This window comes from Micromys minutus, assembly GCF_963924665.1.
Source record: "Micromys minutus genome assembly, chromosome: 28".
Taxonomy (NCBI): Eukaryota; Metazoa; Chordata; class Mammalia; order Rodentia; family Muridae; genus Micromys; species Micromys minutus.
The window spans coordinates 23,172,691-23,195,448 of NC_137963.1; the positions used below are offsets into that span (position 1 = coordinate 23,172,691).

General features: G+C 44.9%; 1 protein-coding gene across 5 annotated transcripts in view; it reads right to left on the bottom strand.

The window, feature by feature from the left end:
* Positions 1 to 20,325, bottom strand: part of SLC44A1 (solute carrier family 44 member 1) — a gene marked incomplete at its 3' end in the record, with an annotated part of 184,208 nt that extends 163,883 nt beyond the window's left edge. For all 5 annotated transcript variants that reach the window (XM_080940320.1, XM_080940319.1, XM_080940318.1 and 2 more), the window contains exon 1: positions 20,059 to 20,325. In XM_080940320.1, the coding sequence (XP_080796446.1) occupies positions 20,059 to 20,091 (33 nt within the window). In that variant the 5' untranslated portion in view covers positions 20,092 to 20,325. The remainder of the gene's footprint in view (positions 1 to 20,058) is intronic.
* Between the last annotated feature and the right edge of the window lie 2,433 nt (positions 20,326 to 22,758).

Below are 22,758 nucleotides of genomic sequence, written 5' to 3' on the forward strand. Positions count from 1 at the left end.
TTCAGAGAAAAAGAGACTGATTCTTAATGTTCTTGGTTGTTAGGAAGAAGTGTGAAGTAGACTTGCAGTGAAGAGCATCGTTTGAAGCTTAGCAGACCTGTTAGTCCTAGCTTTACTACAAAGAGGCTACCACAGGATCTGAGGACAACCCAGTTAGCCTGTGTGCGTCCTGATTTCCTTACTTTAACACTGGTAGGAAGGTCCACAGCACACAGAAAATGCACAGCATTCACACAGCAAAGGATACTGGTAGGCATGGAAGTGTTGGAGCACTGTCAACTATGGGGAACACAAAGTGCACCAAACATGGTACTCTGTACAGCTGTGTGTTACTACACTCTAGGCATGAGAACTGGTTTTCTGATCAGTGTGGACTTATGAGAAAAGTTTCCTGGGAGGAAAGGATATGAGCTGACTCATCAGAAGACTGTTTGGATAGAATGAAGAACCTTCTAAATAAGGACATCATAATTAAAAGCATCAAGGCTGAAGAGCAGATGGGTTTCTGAAAAGGCCACGTGCCCTGAAAATGGTCCTTTCTTAATTTAAAAAAAAAAAAAATCAGAAAAGTAAAATGACGGCAAAATCCAGAGGGAATTTTAAATACAGTGCTAAAAGAAAAGAATGATAAATTGCTACACAAAACAGAAATAAATCCGAGGATGCTTCCAGTGCTTAGAAGGGAAGTCAGCATCTCTAAAGAGGGATGAAGCATTTGTTGAAGCAGCTCTTACTAAAGTACATTGCTGGTGCTCCCAGTCCACATGGCTTTCAGCATTATACCACACAGCTAGATACAGAGAGAAGTACTAACCTGGGAATTAGCTATTGTCATGTGGCTACGTAGACACAGGTAAAATGTTAGACACCACAGGGCTGAGGGTTTCACATAACAAATACTGTCTGGTCCCTAGGGAGTTTTCAAAACCAGAAAAAAACAGCTTGGTATCATGGTTTCTCAGAACAACATAAATAGTCGCATGCTCCTGAAGTAAATAAAACCAGTAATTGCAGAACAACACCTAAAGTGGTGAGCAGACATATACGATGGTGTGATTACTAAGCTCTGTGACTGCAGGTAAAGAGCCAGGCATTCACTAACCACGGACTCCAAACTTCGAGATCCCTGCTGCAATGAATGTATTACTCTACACAAATCATCTACTGTGAAATGGCATATGAGCCCAGCAATGTTGTTGACATATAGATTCTTTGTCCAAACCAGCAGGTACCTAGTCAAACAGAACTGGGAAACCAAGAAAGGAAAAGCACAGCTCACATGCATTAGTAAGAGGAAAACAAAGCCCATTTCTTGGCACAGCTGGCACCAACTGTATTAAAAACTAGGCAGTCATATCCAACCTCCACTAATTCAACTATGAATTTTAGTATTTACGTATTTAGTGAACTCATACCCTAAGCACAATTGGCCAACAGTAATAGTTTATGACAAACAGGAAATCCTTTGAAAATGGCAATGTCACTGTTGACTCTAGGACAACGCTCAGTGAGAGCATACGCTGAGCATGTCTGCAGCTCTGGACTCAAAATTCAGAACCTCAAAGGAAATATAAAAGAGGCCCTCTGGCGATATCACTGTTGGAAATACAAGAGAATTAAGCATCTCGGGTCACCCTGATGTAGTAAGGTGGAGGACAACTGGCTTCTGCAGCCCACTTACAGCTGTGAACTACAAGGGCTCCCAGAGCAGATGGGGAAGAGCCATTTGACATTTTTTCCCCAATTACCCAGTAAGCCATTCATCAATCTTAAGTGGAACTCATGGCACTTAAAAAATAATGAAATAACAAAAATTGGCACTACAATTCCAGCTCCTTGGTTTACTAAGGAATCTTCGCTCTAAAAACGAAACAATACATACAAATGCTGAGAGAAAAACTGGAATGAATGTCGGTGGTATAGTTCTTGCTCTGCATATGTAAGGCCCTAGGTCTGCGTGCTCCAAATCACATCTATATTCAAACCTACAATTTACTCAAATATTACCAACTGATAAGAACAGAGCTTGAGCTGAAGACCTAGTTCAGCAATTATGAATACTTATTCTTGCAAAGGACCTGGGTTTAGTTCTCAGCACCCACATCAGACAGCTTAGTAACACCCATAGCTCCAGCTCCAGAACTCTGAAGGTAACTGCATGAACACAGTGCACATAAACACACACACACACACACACACACACACACACACACACACACACACTTGTTATTCTAAAAAGAGAGAAATCTTGTGTCAAAAAAATGAAGAAAAAAGTACAAGTTATTAAAAATGTTGCTGCATAAGAATAAATCTAAACAGAAGAATAAACAAGTAAGAACTAGGAAAGAATCTAATACGATCAACTCGGTAAGTCAACAAACCTTTAAGATAAATAAGGGATAAATTATTATATATTCTTCAGTAATAGCTCTAAATACAAACAGCCATAACTTTCCAATTAAGATACATTCAGGCTGAATGAATTAAAAACCAAAATTTACTGCTCTTTGCAAAAAACTCACTTTACTGGCAAACACACACACACACACACACACACACACACACACACACAGAAGTTGGGGGGAGAAGGAATATCCAAGCAAAAGGTATCTCAAAACACATGTTGTGATTATCTTCCTAAACTTAGCCAGAAGAGATAAAAGCCACACAGTAACAAAGGGAACAGCCCAGAAAGACTGGTGCCTGCTTATCCAAATCCTTCTAAAAGTGGGTAGTGAGTTCAAGGCCAGCCTAGATTACATAGTGAATGATTATAAATTCGTATATACCAAATGTCAACATTATTGCACATAAAAACAGACAGGCCCAGAAACAATAGTGGGTGACTTTGGTATTTTCAATATATCACTCTAATAAGGAAAATGTAAAACAACTCAAACTGAAAGAACCTTAAAACCGGGGCTTAGATTATTCGGGATTAGTCAACTAGGTAAACACCGAGAAAGCAATTAGTCATGTGTGCAAAGAGCAGAATGAGACAATGTTTACCCCAAGGACAACAAATCATCAAATACTCTATGATTCAGCCGAGAGCTTGTACTTAGTCCTGATGCACTGAGCATTAACCCACAGTCATGACAGTCTGTAGCAGAACAAGGGCGCCCACAGGAAGGGTATGCACAGTGGATAGGCTTCTCCCAGAGCAGAAACTGATGCTGAGCTCTGAAGAGTGGGGGGCCATCCACATACATGCATGCTACAGACAGAGAAAGGAGAAAGTCTCAAAATGATGGTCTCGCAACGGCAGAAGATGGAAGAAGAGGGGCCTCTCTCCTTGTCTTAAATGACAAACACTTAAGAGAATGGCGCAGCAGACAAGAGCATGTTCCAATCATGCAGAGAACCTGAGTTTCGTTCCAGCACCCACATCAGGTGACTCATAACCTCTCGTAACTCCGGCTTCAGGATGCGCTACTGCATCTGGCCTCCCTGGGCACCTGCACTCACATACTCACACCACTCACAGGAGATCACTACACACCATAGTTAAAAATATCAAATTGTTAAAAATAAATGGCAACCACTAAAAATGTTTAGTGCTTTAAACTATGTGTGTATATGGTCTTTTCAAATATAGATAATATACATATAAAATAATATAACAAATATAGATAATATATATGTTATTTTAACATCATCACTGTACAACTTTTTAAACAGAAAATAAAGAAAAAGGAGTCTAGAAGAACAAAAACTCTAGAAGCATGACTTTATGTGACAGGTTTTTACATTTAAAATACAAAGAGGCATACACATAAAACTTGGCAGACATTCAAGGATGGTTTCCGTTTGTCATTGTGTGTGACAAAAAATCAGGGCCAATAATAAAGTTACAAGGACATAAGCTCAGCCATGAAACAAGAGTTTCTAATAACTGAAGAAAGAACCAGCTGCTCCAACAAAGCAGTCGGTTCTCAGTGGCTAGAAGACTTTGTGCCGAGCCTGAACCAAACTCGCTTAGTAGACATATGAAATATATGACAACCTCAGTGCTAACTGTTAGCACCCGCCGCTGTCTGATTTCTGTAGAAGACATCTCTGTGAGGGCTTTCTCCGAATAAGCACCATGTAGGACTAGACTCTGTCCTAGGTCAAGCTTGGGCACCCGGCACATCTCTGCGTCCAGCCACACTACACCTACCAACACTCACCTCTTGACTTTTCACCCAAGTCCTAAAAATATTTACATTTGGCTAAAAATGTACCCAATATATCCCTGGAAGCAAGTATAAACACAGGCAGGAGAGAGAATACACGTCTGGGGGAGGGGGAGGGGGAGGGGGAGGGGCAGAAGACAGGCAAGGTGGCGTCCAACATAAAAAATGGTGTGAAACGCTGAGAACCTGGATTCTATGGATCCATGGCTAGGGGTCATTAAGCAGGTACTGTACCCAGTAAGAGAGACTTAAGGGCCATGACATGAGCAGTTGAGCTCTTGGTAGTGACAAGACAGAGAGGCCTGTGACTCAGTCAAATAAAAGCAGCAAAGGTGAGCAGACCAGTCAACAATAACAACACATTTTCTCTCTCCTCTTTTTTGAATTTTACTTTAATTTTTTTTTTTTTTTGAGCCAAGGTCCCATGTACCCCTTCTTCTGCATCCCGTTCCCTCCTACATACACACGCCGGAATGAGTCCTAACTATATTGAGAGAGTCGGGTCAGGAACACTGACAAAGGCCCTGCCTCCCTCCCCTGTATTTCCTTTAATGACAACCAGGAATGGTTACATGTACTAAGGTAGTCTGAGGACTGTTTTAATTTCCAAACATGGGAACACACATATAACTCTGGCACACATGTAGGGTGATTTCTGCTTTTTACTGTATCTGGTAAACCGGCTCAACAGAATCATAGCCAGCAACAAAGTCACATGGACACAGCACCGTCTACCTTCAGAGGAAAGTCTTGATGTTTGGTTGAATCCACAGAGCAGCTCAGAAGTCAATAAATGCTCAGAAGAACCAACACACGTGCCCAACTCACATGCCCCTTCCTATTTTACGGCATTTTCGATTCTTTGACCTTTCTTCTCCCCACATCTGCTACCTACTCTGGGAAACCCCTTACCCCTGCCCACATCAGAGATGAGCCATTTTTACAACTCTACAGCTGTCTACCCTGCTGTCCACCCTGCTGGCGGCATTCAGACTAAAGTACCATGGACCTGAAGCTCTCCTCCTGTTCTCCTGGATAAGGAAGATGGGCATGGTGGGCCAGTAACAAGCACATGTTGATGGGGACAGGAAAGAAGGAGAACCACATTCTTAAAACGACTGAACATGCCAATGTACCTGCCACACTTAGGTTTTGATGAGGTCCAGAGGACTCTATACTGTGCTGCCCCTCCCCAAGGCCCACTGCTATAATTAGTACCTTCATTAAGAGTTCACTGTTTTAATTTTCAGACTCCATTCCGTTTTTCTCAATTGACAGGTTATATTTAATATTAGTACTGATGAGTATCATTAGTAGTATACTAGGTCTTAGTCTTCAAATACCCTCACCTCCCTCCACATGTGCGGGAAATTCGGGAAATTCAATACTGGCTCGAGTCTATCTAACATCAAGCCTGCCTTCTACTCCTTATAGAGTGAGAGAGCTTTGATCAGTAGGTCCCTTCCAGGTGGTATCTGCAAAATGAGCACCTAGTGTCTTGGGAGCAAACCTGAAGGAAAGGAGAAAAAAATCCGAAAAGAAAGACAGCTATTCCCGTCCCCCTTGCTTTATCAGTAGTTCTCAACTTGGGAGTCAAACGACCTTTTCACAGGAGTCACCTAAGATTCATGACTGTAGCATAATTACAGTCATGAAGTAGCAATAAAAATAATTTTTTTATTATTTTTTGAATCACACAACACAAGAACTGTATCACAGGGTCAAGGCATTAGGAAGTTTGAGAACCACTGGCCAAGACGGTCCCACAGCAGTTTAGATTCTGAGGTTCTGTAATTAATGTTTCTTTTGTAACCTACTTGCCATCCGCAATTTCCTTGGTGTGATGGTTAGTCTTTATTACAAACTTCATGAAGTTCAGAATCACCTGAAAGTTAGGTAAGGCACACCTCTGTGTATGTCTATGAGTTTTCAGAGAAAAGGCCCAGCATGTTTGTGGGTAGCACCTCCCATGGGCTGGGGGCCCACATGCAATACATGTGGAGAAGAAGACTAGCCAAGGACTTTCTCCACTTCTTGGCCTGCCATGATGTGAACTGCTCTGTTCAGCTTTGCCCTACAAGCCGTGGTGACTAACCCTCTAAAATAGTGGTTCTCAACTTTCCTAATGCTGTGACCTTTTAATACAGTTCACATACAGTTTAATACAGTTGTGCTGACCCCAACCATAAAATTATTTAATAGAAGCTAGACACGGTGGTGCATACCTTTAGACACTGAAATTCAAGGCCAGCCTGGTCTACAGTGTAAATTCCAGGACAGACAGGGCTACACAGAGAAACCCTGTCTCAAATCACCAAAACAAACAAAAAATTATTCCATTGCTACTTCCTAACTGTAATTTTTCTAGTTATAGATCATAATGTAAATATCTGATATATAATATATATGATATGCAACCCCCAAAGGGGTCAAGACCCACAGATTGATAACTAGTAATCTAAAACCATAAGCTTTCAATCATAACCCCTATCCCTTTAATTTTTTCACCAAAGATATTCTGGTCAATGAAGTACCTTGAACTCACATCTGGAAACCTCAAACCGCCTAAATAAGAAACAATGAAGACAAGGTCATGCTTTCCTGTGCCTGTCACCCCAACATACAAGAGCACTGTGACCTTGAGGCCAGTGTGAGCAGGAGAGGGCTGTAGAGTTCAGTGGTTAGATCTACCTGCCATGAAAGCCTGACAACTCCTGAAAGTGGTCCTCTGCCCTCACTAGCTTAAAAGTTGAAACCGAGGGCTGGAGAGATGGCCCAATGATTAAGAGCATTGACTGTTCTTCCAGAGGACCTGGGCTCAACTCCAGCAACCACATGGTGGCTCATCTGTAATTCCAGTCCCAGGGCACCCAGCATCTTCTCTGGAGTTCCCTGGGTACCAGGCATGCATGTGGCACACAGACACGCATGCAGGCAAAATACCTATACATATAAAATCTTAAAAACAAACCAAAAAAAAAAAAAGAATAAGAAGAAAGAAAGAAAAAAAAAAGGAGTTTTTGACTGGCGTGGAGGTCTACAGAGCCCAGGATAGCCAAGGCTAGAAGAGTGAACCCTGTCTCAAAAACCAAAACAAAGCAATAATAGAAATTAAAAATTACAGGAAAGATGCATAGAGGAAAAGGAAGGAGAAAAGAATGTAATTGGCATCACGTTTTATGTGCTCAGACTAAAAAATCTGTTAGGGGAGGGAACTGTTAACTAACCCAACAATTTTCTTCTTTTAGAGATTTTTAAGCTTTTATTCTATATATACCAGTGTTTTGCTTGCGAGTATGCCTGTGTACTACAGTGCCCTTGGAGAAAAGGTCATTGGATCCCCTGGAGCTGGAGTTATATACAGATGGTGTCTGCTGCCACGTGCATCCTCTGTTAAGACTGACCTTAACCACTGAGCATCACTCCAGCCCCTCCGACAACTTCCTTAATGCTTTACCACACCCATCTCTGCTGTCACTCAGGATCATGGGATTGAAAAGCAACATCTCAATTAGGTTTTTCAAAGTGAACTCTGTGGGATATAAATCTTTACATGGAAAGATGCAGGGTGGATGATGTAAACAGAAAGGTATTTACAGGATAGATAAGACCAGTGCAGGCCAGGGGCACAAGTTATCTCGTGCATGTGGGGGTGGGGTAACCTTTTAATATATTAGCATGTACTTTGACTCCTCGAAGTTCTCCACTTCCCTGACTGCACACACCTCTGTGGAGGAACAGGAGCACATGCTTGAGGGAGTGATCAGGGTATTCCTGCAGAAGTAATTTTATCTTTAAGTGAGACAGACAGAAGATGAACAGCCCCTACCTGACAAGAGCTACCACTAAGTCGCAGCACTGGGAACCCCACTCTGTTAAATCTTAGCAACACAAGAGAAACAATTGTTTCCGCTTGTTCATGGTTTACTCTCTCAAATGAAACTGTATTTTAGAAAAGTTTAAAGTCCCACCAAACAGGAATCCCTTTGGTTCGAAAATTAAGTGTCTTCTTAAACTATTGTCTCCAAAATTTCCTAACAAAATCTTATTGGCCACTGGCAACCGTCTCAAAACACAAACCAGTAAGGTTAAAAAAAAAAAAAAAAAAAAAAAATATATATATATATATACATAGAATGCATATAGAGAACCAGTTTGTTCTGGGGGAATGACAAGATCACAGTCTTATTAACAAACCTACTTCCACGATAAATTTCTCAGACCTAAGTTCTCAGAGGAAACACAGAAAAGCCCAGGAGGAAATGCAGACACTGGTTCTCACACTGACCTCATAAAAAAGCACTCACTCTGACCTTGTTCCAAGTCTTTCTACAGTAACCAACATAAGCTTTTTTAAAATGAATATATGTAATCTAATTTAAATTTATTGGAAGGGGTACCAGAGCACCTGATTGGAGCCCAGAAGACAATCTGCAGGGGTTTGTTCTCTCCTTGCACCATGTCTGTTTCAGGAAATTATTCACAGGGTCCCTTTACCTGCTCTCAGTGCCCTCTCCTCACACTTAAAAAAGAATAAATAGCACACATAATCTCTGAGCTCACATAACAAGAATGGCATATCTAAGGTGCAGCCATCCCACCACCTACCACAGTAACCCTTAATAAAAAGTGAGGAATAGGAAATGCCCTCAGAACTAACTTGGTTTTATTCCACTGGGTGGCACTGGTGTAGCTACCCAACATTTCTTGAGCCCATTCCATCTATAAATTGCAGCCAACTTCGTGATGGAACAGGTGCTCTTAGATTATGCATTGAGCATGCTCTAGCAATAATCCAGACTTTGCTATGGTCTGTATCAAGTGGCAGTTCCTATGCTTGCCACAAGGGTGAACTTCCTGTGTTCATGGAACTTATGCTTGCATGGGGAGACAGATTTAAAAGGTAACTAGATTTCCAAAGTAATCAAAAATTATTCTAAATGTCTTGAAAGAGATCAAGAGGTGACCAGAAGGGTGCTGTAGGTGGGAGAAAGCTGTTGGCCTAGACAGCCTCTTGCAGGAAGGACTCCTTCATGGTCAGCCTAGAGGGCTGATGAGCCAGGAAAAGACCAGTGTGTGGCTTTACTCATAGTGCAGAGAGCTCATTTCAAACAGGACAGCATTATGTTAAAAAAAAATGCAGCTAACTTAGTAACTCAGGTATCCACTTTAGATCTGAGTCTACAATAGGAAATGTGTAACCTAGGCCCTCTAATCGGCATACAAATGTAACTGGCTATCGGAATACCTGATCTCCATAGGGTGGTGCTATTCTGAAAGGCTGTGGCGCCTGTCTGGCAGAGAGACTGGTCACTGAGGGTGAGTCACAGAAGATGGCAGATCATTGAGGGCTATAGAGCACACTGTTTCCAGACTGAGACCTCTGCTTCTGGATCCATCAAGATGTAAGCAAGCTATTGACTGCTTCGTGGCAAAAAAGGAGCTGCCCCAGGTTCAGTGCCTTGCCCACCATGATCTCTATCCCCCAAACTATTATCCAAAGCAAACCTTTTCTCTCCAAGTCACTATTAGTGCCTTCCCCTGCCCCTTGGCAACCACCCATATTTGAAGCTCCTCCCTGCTCACGATGTAAAGCATGTTCCAAAACCATCAGTTAACTAGATGAGCTAGCCAGAAGCACTGAGAACAGCATCACTTCTACTGAGCCCAAAGAAAACTCAAGCCCTTCCTCCCCACAGTTACTCGCCCATCAGTTCCCAAGCCATCCATCACAACAGCCTCATGCCAGTGCACTGGAGTTCTGAATGCCAATCAAAGCACAGCCCATCCTTCCTCACTACCCTTCATGTCCACATTCCGGCAGGAAAGCCTTTCTTCAACTCCACAAGATCTCTTCGGTTTCCTCTGCAGCCTCTGCCTTGCATCTCTCTCCCGTAAGCTCAGACACACCTTCATGGGTTTTTCTGTAAATAAATACCCCACGGCTGCCCAGTCCCATCCATTCCACATGAACATCCTCTCTTGACAGCTCTCACCATGCTGACACGCAGTGAGTCACATCTCTCTCCGTGCCTGACCAAGTATCCTTTCCATCACTGTTCTTTCTCCCTTCTCTCTTCTCTAACCTCTCATTCTTTCTCAGTCCAGGCCAGGTGAGAAGTCACGTTCGGGAAGTCAGCTGCTCACCCCTGCTTGTTAAGTACCAACTGGAATCTGCCTATTACTCTTCCCTGCTTTGCCCTTAGCACTCATCCCCCAACATTATTGGAATATTATTGGATTCAGAGTCCATATTCCAAACTCTTAAATCTGAGACTGCCTCTTTAATGGGAACAGGGGTGACAGGAGGCTTTTCAGTTTATGTTACTATGGAAACTTCTGAGATTTTTTTTTTTTTTTATCATTTGTATAGTTTGATATAAGCCCATGAAGTTATTCTTGTTTCTTCTGGTGAAACCAAGATACCAATGACCTAAGAAGTCTTGAGACTGAAATCCAAGCCTGTAGTCTGGCAGCTCCCACGCTCCTTCCGGTATATAATGGTGCTCAATCCTCCAATCCTCACAGCCTCTCAGAGGGATGAAAACCTTGGAAACAGGCCAATAGCCACTTACCCACTAAGGGAGGATTTAATGGGCAGTGGCCAAGTCCAGTATACCAAATGCAAATAGATTTTATATTTTAAAAAGGAAGAAAAAATTTATCAGAAGTAGAATAGTTAAACCTGGACTCCTTTACTGTTATGAATAACAAACCAGGACCCACACAAGCTCAGCAGATTAAGGCACCTACCACCAAGCTTGACAGCCTGACTTCAATCTGAGGAACCTGCATGGTAGGAAGTGGCCCCCACAGCTTGTCCCTGACCTCCACATGCAAATACTCACCCACAGTAAATAAAGAAAATAAGCAAACAATGCTCACTCGGAAGCACCCCCACATACCACATGACGATACTCTGGATTACTAGAGGAGATCAACAACTTTCTGAAGTGGCTTTTAGTGTAGGTTGTCAAGCAGTACCCCAAGGGGGTTACTCCAATTTATTCAGCAAATCAATAAAGTCTATTTAAGTCAAAACCACAGAGGCAATTAATATTATTCTGTTAACTCATATCAAGGTCACTGGCATCAAGGGGTGCCCCTCCTTTAGCCTGGGTAGAAAGGAAGTTGAATACTTTTACACATTAGCTGTTCACTTCCACTTCCAAAATTCTACGTATTCCAAAGCTATATCTGACCTGCAGAGAGTCCACTTTCTTTTTTCTATTTTTAAGTGAAATTTATGAACATTATTTTTTCCTTTTCTTTTCTTGGATATTCTCTGCATTTACATTTCAGATGTTATCCCCTTACCACAATCCCATCCCCCTCTCCCTCTCATTGCCTCCATGAAGGTGCTCCTTCTCCCAACCACCCTCTCCTACCTCAGCACCTTGGCATTCCCCTACACTGGGAAAGCAAGCCTTCGCTGGACCAAAGGCCTCTCCTCTCATTGATGTCAGAAAATGCTATCCTCTGCTGCATATGCACCTCGGGCCATGGGTCTCTCCATGCAAACTCATTGGTTATGTTTTAGTCCCTGGGAGCTGTGGAGAGTTTGGTTAGTTGATACTTTTGTTCTTCCCATGGGGTTTCGGACCCTTTCCGCTCCTTCAGTCCTTTCTCTAGCTCCTTCATTGGGGTCCTCATGTTAAGGAGAGACCACTTTCACTAAATAATGAGTCTTCATTCTCACTGGTCTTATAAGGAGAAAAAAAAAACCCTGAAATTAAGTAGATAAATAAAAAACTAAGAGACACTCTGCTTTCTGGCTCCAATCTTACTTTCTGCTCAACACCACAGCTCTAAAGTTATCAGGGAGTAGTAGGAAGAAACAGAAGGAAAATGACATTTCAGAGTGTTAAAAAGGAAAACTAACTCTCAATCAAAGCTAAAAGCCACCAGTAGAAGTAAGAATTCCGGATATGAAAGAAGGGTGAGAGCGGAAATGGAAGAGGCTGTCCCAGCCTTCAGGCCCTCCTGGGAGCACTCTGGGAGGAACAGGAATTAACTATGTGAAGCTGTCCGGTCCTCTGTCAGCCAGAGAAAGGGGCGGTAGGTAAAGGAAAAAGGAAGGGGCATCAGCCCTGGCTACAGCCCTGCCTGCCAAAGGTAAGGAGCACTGTGTGTGTGACTCAGAACTGAGGATTGAAAAAGGTTTCTATGGGAATTACACAGAAGTGTTAGTAAGCACTATGAAAATTATTCCTCCTCCTTACCCAGCCGTCCCCTCACCACTGGGCCCTCCTACTTCTACTTGTAGCTGTCTTACTGGTGTGTGTGTGTGTGTGTGTGTGTGTGTGTGTGTGTGTGTGTGTGTGTGTGTGTCTTTGCCCCTACTTCTACTTGTAGCTGTCTGTCTTACTGGGGTGTGTGTGTGTGTGTGTGTGTGTGTGTGTGTCTTTGCCCCTACTTGACTTAAAGGGAAATTCTGGTTAGTCCACCAGGTATGCCCAACCTTCTGACACTGCAACATGTTGCCATCTACAAAGTTCACACTGGAGAACTGCACAATTACCACACACACACACACACCCCTCATAATGCATAAGTTTATGATTATGTGCTGTACTCTACCCATAGATATCCTGGGGCATGTGGGCTGAAGACTGGACCAAACTACTGGGTGCTTGTTTTCACCCTGATAGACTCTATACAGGGATGAGAACTATAACCTTCCCTAACTCCCACCCAAGAAAAGCCACCAGAGATTGTTAGAAAAGTCCATCTGGAAAAACCCAGTCATCTCCAGATCAGGAATGTGGCTAAGAAGGAAAGGCTGCAGAGAAAGAGCAGGGTGTGGCTGCTCAAACCAGCCATTTTGGGACTCAGAAGGCTGAGGGAGGAAGGATGAGTCTGAACTACAAGTGGGACAAAGAGAGACAGACAGACAGAGAGAGCAGAAACAAGGACAGAAAGGCGTTCTTGCTACTTGTTTTCAAGAGCCGTCATGAAGCCACTGAACACACCGAGAACTAACTCCCTCTCTGGGGCCAAACGGAAGAAAATAAATTTTGTTTAATGTCTCCAGTATTTGGACTTAAGGATGATTTGTTATTTACTTCTTTTGGCTACATTAGCCTGAGTGACTTACAATGAGGAAACGTGCTCATGTAACAGCTCCACAAAATAAAGCAAGCAATCCCATCTCTGCTGCTTAAGCACCTTAAAGTGGTAGCCTCTTTTGAATTTCTCAGTCTTCATGCTATTTTCTTTCCTTGACATTATACAAATGTATGGAGGAATAACATGTGTGCTTAACATTCCTTATGTATCTGGCAACCTTGAAAATAGGAATATGGAGCGTGGAGACGGAGCAGCCCATAAAGTGCTCCCCTTGCCAGCGTAAGAGCTGAGTTCAGCCCCTAAAGCCCAAGTGAAAAGGCCAAGAGTGTGGCAGGGTACCCATGATGGAGAGAAGCTGATGCCATGGGCTGGCTCACCAACCAGCCTTTCCCAGTTAGCGAGTGTCAGGACAGCAAGAGACCGTGAAAACACAAAGGCAGACAGCTCGAAGAAGGACACCAGAGACTGTCCAGTAGCCTCCACTCACATTTATACCTTTACACCCTCTACTTCAACTAAATAAGAAAACAAAAAGTAACTAAAGGGAAGAAATTATGTCTTAAACCGGCCATGAACCACAGGTTTCACCACAGGCTGTCTAAGGATACAGCTGAAATTTGCTGGAACTTCCTCTAAAGAATTTGTCCGTAAGAAAAACGTCCATATTGAATTTTCAAGAGTAGAGCTGGTAAAGTAGCTTATCTCCGCCCACTGGTAGGAAGAGTGCATGCTTACTTTGCTAGGACTTCCCAAGGCATGCTGTGCACCAGTGTCAGCTAAGCAGAGCCCAGCAGGAGCACACAGAGCAGAAAGGATCATCTCTTCCGCAGCCCAGCACAGAGCAAGAGTCAGCAAACCGGTTCCATGCACAGGAACCAGAGTCAACACTGGTCCTTGCGTGCAGCTCTCTAAGAACCGTCCTCTGCCATTGAACAGTAAAGCAGATGCAGACAGGAAGTACAGCTGTGTCACAACAAAACCTCACTTTGGAACAAGGACTTCCAAATTTCATATACTTCCCATGAAGCAAGATTTTTCTCTCTTATTTGCCTCAGTCATATTTGTCTTGATCACCTCATCAAAAATGTAAATGCCATTCTCTGCTTGCAAGCTATATAAAAACAGGTTAGCAGGTCAGACTCTACCCATAGGCTACGGGAGGCAGATTCACAGTCTAGACATCAACTGTGACTATAATTATATGCTTACTGGTATTACGTGCTCAAAGGGCAAAACCCAAGGCAATGGAGAGTTTAATGAGGAGACATGGCCTGCACTAAAGAATCAGAAGTCTTCCAAAAAGTGAATTTTGGGATGCAAGTGAAGGTAGCCAGTCAAAAGCCAGAGAGAGGGAAGAGCACGGAGCCTTCTCTACCTGTGAGCATAGATGGAAAGATGAACTAAGAGTCTGAGACACTGAGGGGAGGGAGGCTGGAAAGGAGGCACGGAGGACACCCGTCCATCTTGTTGACGGCAGGAGAATCTAGTCTTTGTCCCCAGAGCAATCACAGCCCATCAGTTCAGACATTTTAAAGACCAGTCAGGCTGCAGTATGGACGGGAGCCTGGAAGGATATGAGGTACTGGCTGGAGATGGCGCTTACATAGGAGGTTGGCGGCGAGCCAAGGCAAGATATACAGTGATGGGCTTGGTGAACAGAAGACGGTCTCTTAGTGACTCAGGCTTTCTATCTCCACAACTGCTGGTGCCATTCAGTGAGTCATGGGATGAGGACAAATCTGGAATCCAACTTGAGTTTTAAACATGCCAGCTGAGCATTTACACAATGTCCTAAGTGTCAATCAGTTGCTAGTAACAGGTCAGAGGGGCTTGTTTCACTGAGGTGAATCAGTCAGGGAACTATCCTCATGGGCTGTAATTGAAACCACTGGAGATGAAAGCACATGGAACAAGGTGATTCTCTCAATCACCCCTGGGTCTCTTCCAAATGCTCATGCTCCAGGCAGCACCCATAAGCCAGTTCAACCGGAGTCTCCAAGAGTGCGCCCCAGGCACTGACGTTTTTTAAACTTCTCCAGGAATCCTAATGTGTAGTTAAGGCTGAGAATAATTAAAATATCAAGAATGAACAGCAAGGGTGCCAGCTACCTCACAACATAGTTCTCTGATCCGACAACTACATGTTTCTGAGTCGCAGTTTGGATCCACAAAATAAGAAGATGGTGATGCTGCTGTAGGTCTTGTATCTCTTCCAGTCTATGAAACGCAGTCTAAACCTACAAACCCAAATATTTCCTTCTTCCTTGATACTCTAATGAGGAGAGAGCATGGGGGGTGGGGGGACCAATTACCAGTAGCAAAACATACGTGTATAGACAATACTCTTCCCTGGTCAGTAGCATTTTAAATGACAATGCTAACACATCAAAGAGTAGGGACAGACCTCAGTCTGCAAGCATTCCCACTGGATAAGCCCTGAGCACACAATGGTCCTCCCCAGTTCCAAAGAGCAGGTGGATCAAAGTGGTAAGAAATTTAACTTGGAAATTCTTTGATACAAAGTTGACCTTTTCTTGCAGATTAAAAAAAGAAAGAAAAAGTGCACAGCAACTTTAGACTTAGCAACAATGTGTGTGAACACTGAAAAAGCACACAAGGCAGATGCAGAGAAAGCTAGCAGGAGGTTCTAACCCGTGAATGGGCACAGTTTCTTCAGTTGTAACATGGAAGTAAAATCAATCTGACACAAGAACAAGAAAATGTCTCTGAAAATAGATAAAGCAACATACTGGTTCAATTGTTTCACATAAACTTCTCACATACTGGGGGTTTGTTTGCTGAAGGCAAGAGTTTCTGTGGCCTGAAAACTCACTGCCACTGAATTTGCAGCAATCCTACAGCCTTCTGAGTGCTTAGATTATAGGCCTTACCTATTTTTGGCATGATCTTTTATGCTTCTAAATGAAGTTTACTTCCCAGATCATGTTTTAATTGAACAATTTAGTCTCTGTCAGTGATTCCACTAATCCTTCCATTTCATTTTTAATCACCTGACTTCAATTCTACAACGTAGGTGTGAATACAGTACCAGAAAAGTAGAAGAAAGTCGAATAGTGACAAGTCAATACTCCAGTTGTTCTTAAGGCAGCATGGCTAAGCAATGAAGAAATGACAATTAAGTATGTCACCCTCAGTTTGAAGGGCTTGGGACAAGACAGTGCCCAAGAGTCTTCTACACTGAGGCCCACAAAGGGTAGTCTCTTCAACTGGAAAGTCTGTGTCTGTCTGTCTCTGTCTCTCTCTTTTTCTGTCTGTCTGTCTGTTTTTCTAATTCTGAGGTAAGAAAGACATGGAACCTCAAAGGCTTAAGAAATCTTGCCTCTGAAGTACGGCTGTGAAAAATAATGATCTAGCCATTAAGGACAAAGACATACAGCAATTTGCTAAGTAGTCTTCCACAAAACCCCCTTCGCTTACACTGGTTTGTCAATGGGAAAGAACATTCAATAAATCTGAAGATTTACAAGCGAACTTTGAAGTTTAACATTACAAGAATGAAAATTATGTATTGCAGGTTATAGCAGATGAAACTAATTATGGAGCAATGGGGAGAGATTTTAACACTCATAGGGAGGATTGATATTATAAAAAGAATCTCCAGAAACTCCAGACCATCTTACATTGACGCCCCTTCAAGCAGACTTTTAGGCAAGGGGTATCATGTACTGGGCTTGTTTTGAGCAATTTCCAACAATGTGTAAAGGTTATTATTTAAGCCAGAGAAATCTCACCCTAAGAGTTCTGTAAGAGCCCGTGTTACCAGACACTTATTCGTAAACGTATGTGTCTAATAATGTACAGATTATTTTGCCAATGATTTGCTCCCTTGGCAGTGAAATATCTGCATGGAACATGATATTTTAATTCTTAAAGTGAAATAACTATTTTGATGGGAAATTATAACACTGGGTTATGGCCAAGGGGAAAAAATCATATCTGGAGTACAAAGGATCAAAGTTCAGAAGACTATAAACTCTTTTATGAGCATCTGCAACACAGTAAAAGACTAGGAGGGGAAGCTATACATCAACACCCCGCTCTAGCACAAAAATAACGTGTACTTTAAGTTCCTGGTGATACATACCTCTGATCGTATTTTGATTGGCTATCCAGGGGATCGGCAGAGCTTGCGCTCAAGCCTTTCAAGATGCTACAGTCACTGCACCAACTAAAATAAATACACACGCTGAGCAAGGCGTCAGGAGCAGAGGAGGGAAGCTGCCAGGGACAGAACAAGAATGAATGTGGTCTCCCACGGTAAATCTGAACTTCACAAAGTTGGGGTCTGAGTTCAGAAGAGGATAGTCTGGTGGAATCAAGCTATGACACCATGGAAATGGTGGGACACAGATGAGGACTGGGGGGTTCTCAGCCAGCGACTGGCTAGGCAAATGTTCACATTTACGTATGCACTCCATTCAGTAACTGCAGCCGAGCCGCTCTGTAGCACAGTGAGGCATTGCATAAAGGGAAAGCTAAGAGAGGAGGAAGAGCAGATTCTACTCTCAAGAACCTCGAAGCTCAGAAGGCAGAATCAAGCATATTCTGCCCGAAAACACATTCACAACCCCTAAGATTAGCTCAGTGATGTGTGGCTCTGTATCTAGAGAGCATTTAAAGTTGCACCCCCATTTTATTTCAATACATCACACATAAATACAAAAGCATTCTAAATGTCTGATGCTTCTGAGCTGTGTGTTAAAAATGACAGGGGATCGAAAATACCTCAGAAATGAAAATGATGGAAAAAAAATCTAAAATAAGAAAAGAAAAAAAAAAAAAAAAGACGGCGAGCCCCTGTACATAAAAACCTGCCTCAGTGCTCCACTGAACACTTCAAGTCCCTAAAGCTGAACTCAAAGCATGTTGACAACTCCACAAGGAATTGGGGGGAGCACACCCTCAAGTGCATGACAGGAATCTTGTCTGTAAACATAGCATGCAGAGAACAGTGGTTGTGAGAAGGGGGAAGGAGAAAGGAAGTGTTTTGCAACACTACTGCATGGATGCAGACAACCCCATGACCCACTGCCCATTTAAAGTGGAGTTCTGGTGCAGAACCCATCCCTCCCCACTATCTCTCATGCACTGAACAGGCCATCCATAAACTATCAATACTTTGCTGTATTAAAGGCATTTCACCACCAAATGAACATGCACAGTAACCCAATTCTGGGGGGAAAAAGGTGATGTAAAAGACACTTTTTGATGAAAGCTATATGCAAATAACCATTAGATGTGCGATACCCAACTATTAATAGATGTACCCCCGCCCTTAAATCCCCAGCCAGCTGGAAGGTATGTGTATTTCTACACCTTTGAATGCTAATATGAAAGCCCTGATTCGGCCTTCCTTAACACCAGCCACATAGTTTTTCTTTGCTATCCTAACTGAGTAAGAAGGTTTAACTAACTGAACCAGTCAGCCTAGGAACTGAACAGGATCGATGCCCAATAAGCCATAAACGTCCTCCACTCGTCTCCAATTCTAGTTGTTTCCGTGACAGATCTCAGATTTTTCAGAACAAGTACGCAGGTTATTTAAAACTGAGTTATATATAGTCACTTAGCACCAAACACTTCTGTGTCACAGATGCTACATCTTTAGAGGATTTTTCCCCCCAAAACTAGCATTTTTCTTAGCCAAGAACCAACCAGCTTTTATTTCTAGAAGCAAGTGCATACTTCTCCCCCACCACCACCACCACCACCAAACAAACAAATCACAGACTACTGTTAAATTCTACGCTAATGAAACTGTGGAGAAACATCCCAGGCGTTGTCAGAACCTATTTTTCATACACCACCACCAGACAGCTTGATGCAGTATTCCTGATTGCTTTTTATCGTATTTGTAAATACACTCACTAATCCACTAAATTAGGTAATTTACAAACAGGTCCTCTCAGTTATTAGTGGCCAGCAGTCAAGTTCTATTACATCTGATCCTTACACAGTTGTCCAAACATTTCCACCCAGGTTAAAGGCTCTGATGGGAAAGAGAAGGCAGCTGGCGAAATTTGGATGGGGGCAGGGTGGCAGCTGAGAGAAATCTCTGCATCTCAGCCCTCAGCGACAACATCCAGCCAGTGCCCACAGAAAAACTAAATTCGGCACCTCTTCCTCCTGTTACATTGGCAACAAAGAGGGAGTTTCCGTAACGCTCCCGTCACCCGCCAGGTGCCCAATCTCCTTCCCAGCCCAGTCCCCGCGCTCCCGCAGGGGCCTCGGTGCGCCGAGAGGCCGCGGTGCCCGGGGTCAAGGCACAGAGGGGGGATGGGATGGGGAGCGAGCGGGTGGGATCTGTGAAATGGGCCCTGGAAGGGCACGGGGAGCCACGGAAGCACCTGATCCCAGCCAAGGGGACCGCAGGCCGGGGGAAATGGGCAGCTTATTAAATGGAGCCGAAACTGGAATAAGGTGGAAAGGAGGTGAAGAGCCCAAGCTGGGGTGCACCTTCTGGGGACACGGAAAATAGTATGTGGGTGGCGGGGGGCTCGGCGGCGGTGGAGAGCAGGCAGGCGGGCCCCAAGGCGAAGGAAGGGTTTGCCCCCCGGGGCAGAGCGGGCGCCCGGGGCGCCTCTACCTGCAGACGGGCGGGACGGGCCGCTCAGGTGCGAAAGCGGGGGGAGGGAGCGCAGCGGGAACTGGGAGCCAGGCAAGGGGCGCAGGGGTCGGCGGGGACCAGAGGGGCGCGGGACGCCGCAGGGGCGCGGAGGGCACGGCTCCGCAGGCGCACACAGCGCGGGGTGGCATCCGGGCGGGCGGCCGGGAGGCGGGAGCCCCTCACCTGCGCGGCGGAGGCGGAGCTGCAGCAGCCCATGGCGGGGCCGGAGGAGCCCGGAGGCGGCGCCGGGCGCGCAGCTACGCCCCGGAGCCCCTCGGCATGCGAGCCGGCGGGCGCCCGGGGAGGGCGCGGCCTGGCCCCGCACGACTCGGCGGCGACGGCAGCGACGGCGACGGCGGCGAGAACTCAGGAGGCGGCGCGGCTCGGGGCAGGCGCCGGCCACATCCCCCGGCGGCGGCGGCTGCGCGGCTCCGGCTCCGCTCCTGCTGCTGCAGCTGCTCCCCAGCGGAAAGGGGCGGGCGGCGGCGGCGGCACCTCCCCCTGGCCCCCGCCTCCCACCACCCGCGCCCAGTCCCTCTCCCGCTCCCTCTCCCGGGCTGCGGCCGCCTCCTCCTCGGCGCCGCGCGCGTCTCCCATCAGACTCCCCGCCCCCAGTGCAGCGCCGCGCCGCGCGGACGGCGGGGCGACGGCAGCCAGAACGAGGCCGGGCCCTTGGGCGCGCGCCGGAGCCTGCGCGGCGCCGGGCCCATTTCGCGGTGGCACCGGGGCCGCGCTCTGCCTCGGGGCGAGAGGGCGTCTGAGGCCGAAGCTCCCGGGGACCCGGCGGGCTCGCAGCCGAAATGCAGCCGACTTGCTTCCGGACGCGCGAGGCACGGGGAGGTCACCGGGGGCCGCTCCTTCTCCCGGGTGGGCGCGCCACCGAGGTCACTGACCCGAAGCTTTAGGGCTCTGGAGGCTGCTTATGTTACTCAGAAGAGAGCTTACATGCAAAACCTCCCGTGGAGAAGGAATGGGTAATGGAAGATGAAGAGGGGAAAAATAATAATTTGTTGCTCCTGTTCCCATTTTGCTGATGTGGACCCTAAGCCTTGAAGGAGGCTGACAGTGAGAGCACCCAACTGGAAGTTGTAGTAAAAGAGCCAGAATTGGGAGGGGAAGGTCGTACTCCAGGCCCTCACGTCAAAGCTATGTTGGATGTTGACTAAACTTTCTTACACAAGGTAGCACGCGGACACACACACACACACACACACACACACACACAATTCCTATTTAAAGATTTACCTAGACACTCACTATATTACAGTCCAGAAATTTATTGGCATTAAAATTAAACAGGTGATAAAAGGCAAAGTTGCTACTCTCTTACTAAAAAAACTAAACCTGTACTAATATGCCCTAGGGTAGCAACAAGTTAGAATAGAATCGCACAACCTTTAAGGAATTGCCAAAAACAAAAGAAGGTCTTCAGAAATGGTGTGAAGCGAGAGCAGTTTAAAAATGAAGAGAATAAACAAGGTCGTGGTTAACTGTCACACAGACCTTCAAGTCCGGTTTTATACTGTCATTGCCCCAAAGACTGGAAGTGAAAGGTTTGCAAAGATACCAGAGTGATACTCCAGCAGTGCTGACTAAAAAGACAAATTTCAAGGTGACTCAAACTCCAAAGGGGAAGTTGACTGTATGCCATGAAAAGGAGTAATCTAAACCACCAGCTGGGGGCTAGGGAGTGGTGTTGGGTGGGAAGGGAACGGATTGGAGACTGCCCTACTCTCCAGAGAAAGACTAAAGAGAATTCTGTAGTGTCACATTACCATTTCCTGGGTCTGTGAGTATGGATGACTTGTTTCTCCAAACCTCATGTTCCTCTGTGAAGTCCTGATAGCAGGGATGGCTGCGAAGTGTTGGTAAGATTAAATAGTGTGGGGAAGGAACAGATAGGTCAGTGAATAAGCACTGGGAAACAGCTACTTTAGATTCCTGACTTTTCAGCAGTTTGACCTGAGGCTCTTTACTAGGCACAGGATGAGTGGCCTTCTAAGGCTTCCCTACTGGTGACGGTTGGGTCATTAGCTAGAAGTGAAGAAATAAAGCATTCATCGCTGCTGGTCCTTATTCTGTTCATAAACTCCTCGGTAAGATTGTAAACTCCCTGAGAACAAGAAGTGTTTTCTTCTTTGTATCTCCCTGTGCTCTCTGGGATGTTTGTTGAATTATTCAATACAGCCAGGAATAAAAATCCCTCCCTTGAGATTTTCCCTCAAAGCCAGAAAAGGACATCTTGTTTTTAACTGAGGGAGGATGCTGAAATTACAGTCTTAAACAAGAAGCCATCTGTCTTCCTTCTTTATAATCAAGGAAAGAGGAGTTGTCTCTCTTAGCAAGTCAAGATGGGAGCCTTTCTCTCCGATTATAAAAATCTCTCTAGCTAGCACAGTTGTTCCATGTAGTAGCCTGTGCTTATTTTATCACTGGGACTGTAGAAGTGGTTGGATCTGTAGCTGGCCTCCTCAGTGGTGTTTGTTTGTTTGTTGTGGAGATCTCTTTCCGGCCCTGGATGATGGATGAATAGTCCGGTTCAAGCACAGTCCATTGTCCTTGCTCCTCACTGGAGATGTCCCTCTAAGTAGTAGAACCAGGCCTTCTGAGATTCTGCCAGGTGTTTCATAAACACACTAATTAAGTATGCATATGGACATGATGGGGTAAAATTACACCCCTTCATTAGCAGGAGAGAAACTGAGGGCTCCTAACTTGATATTCTGTACCTTTGAAGAACGACTCTCTTTCCCATCCCCATGGTGCCCAGAGGAGCCTCCTAGATGCAGTGATTATGAGGATGGGGTGAGTCCAGTGCAGTGCTGAGTTCTGTCTCTCAAACCAGGGGGAAAATGTGCTGTAGAGGGAAGCTTTACTATTCTG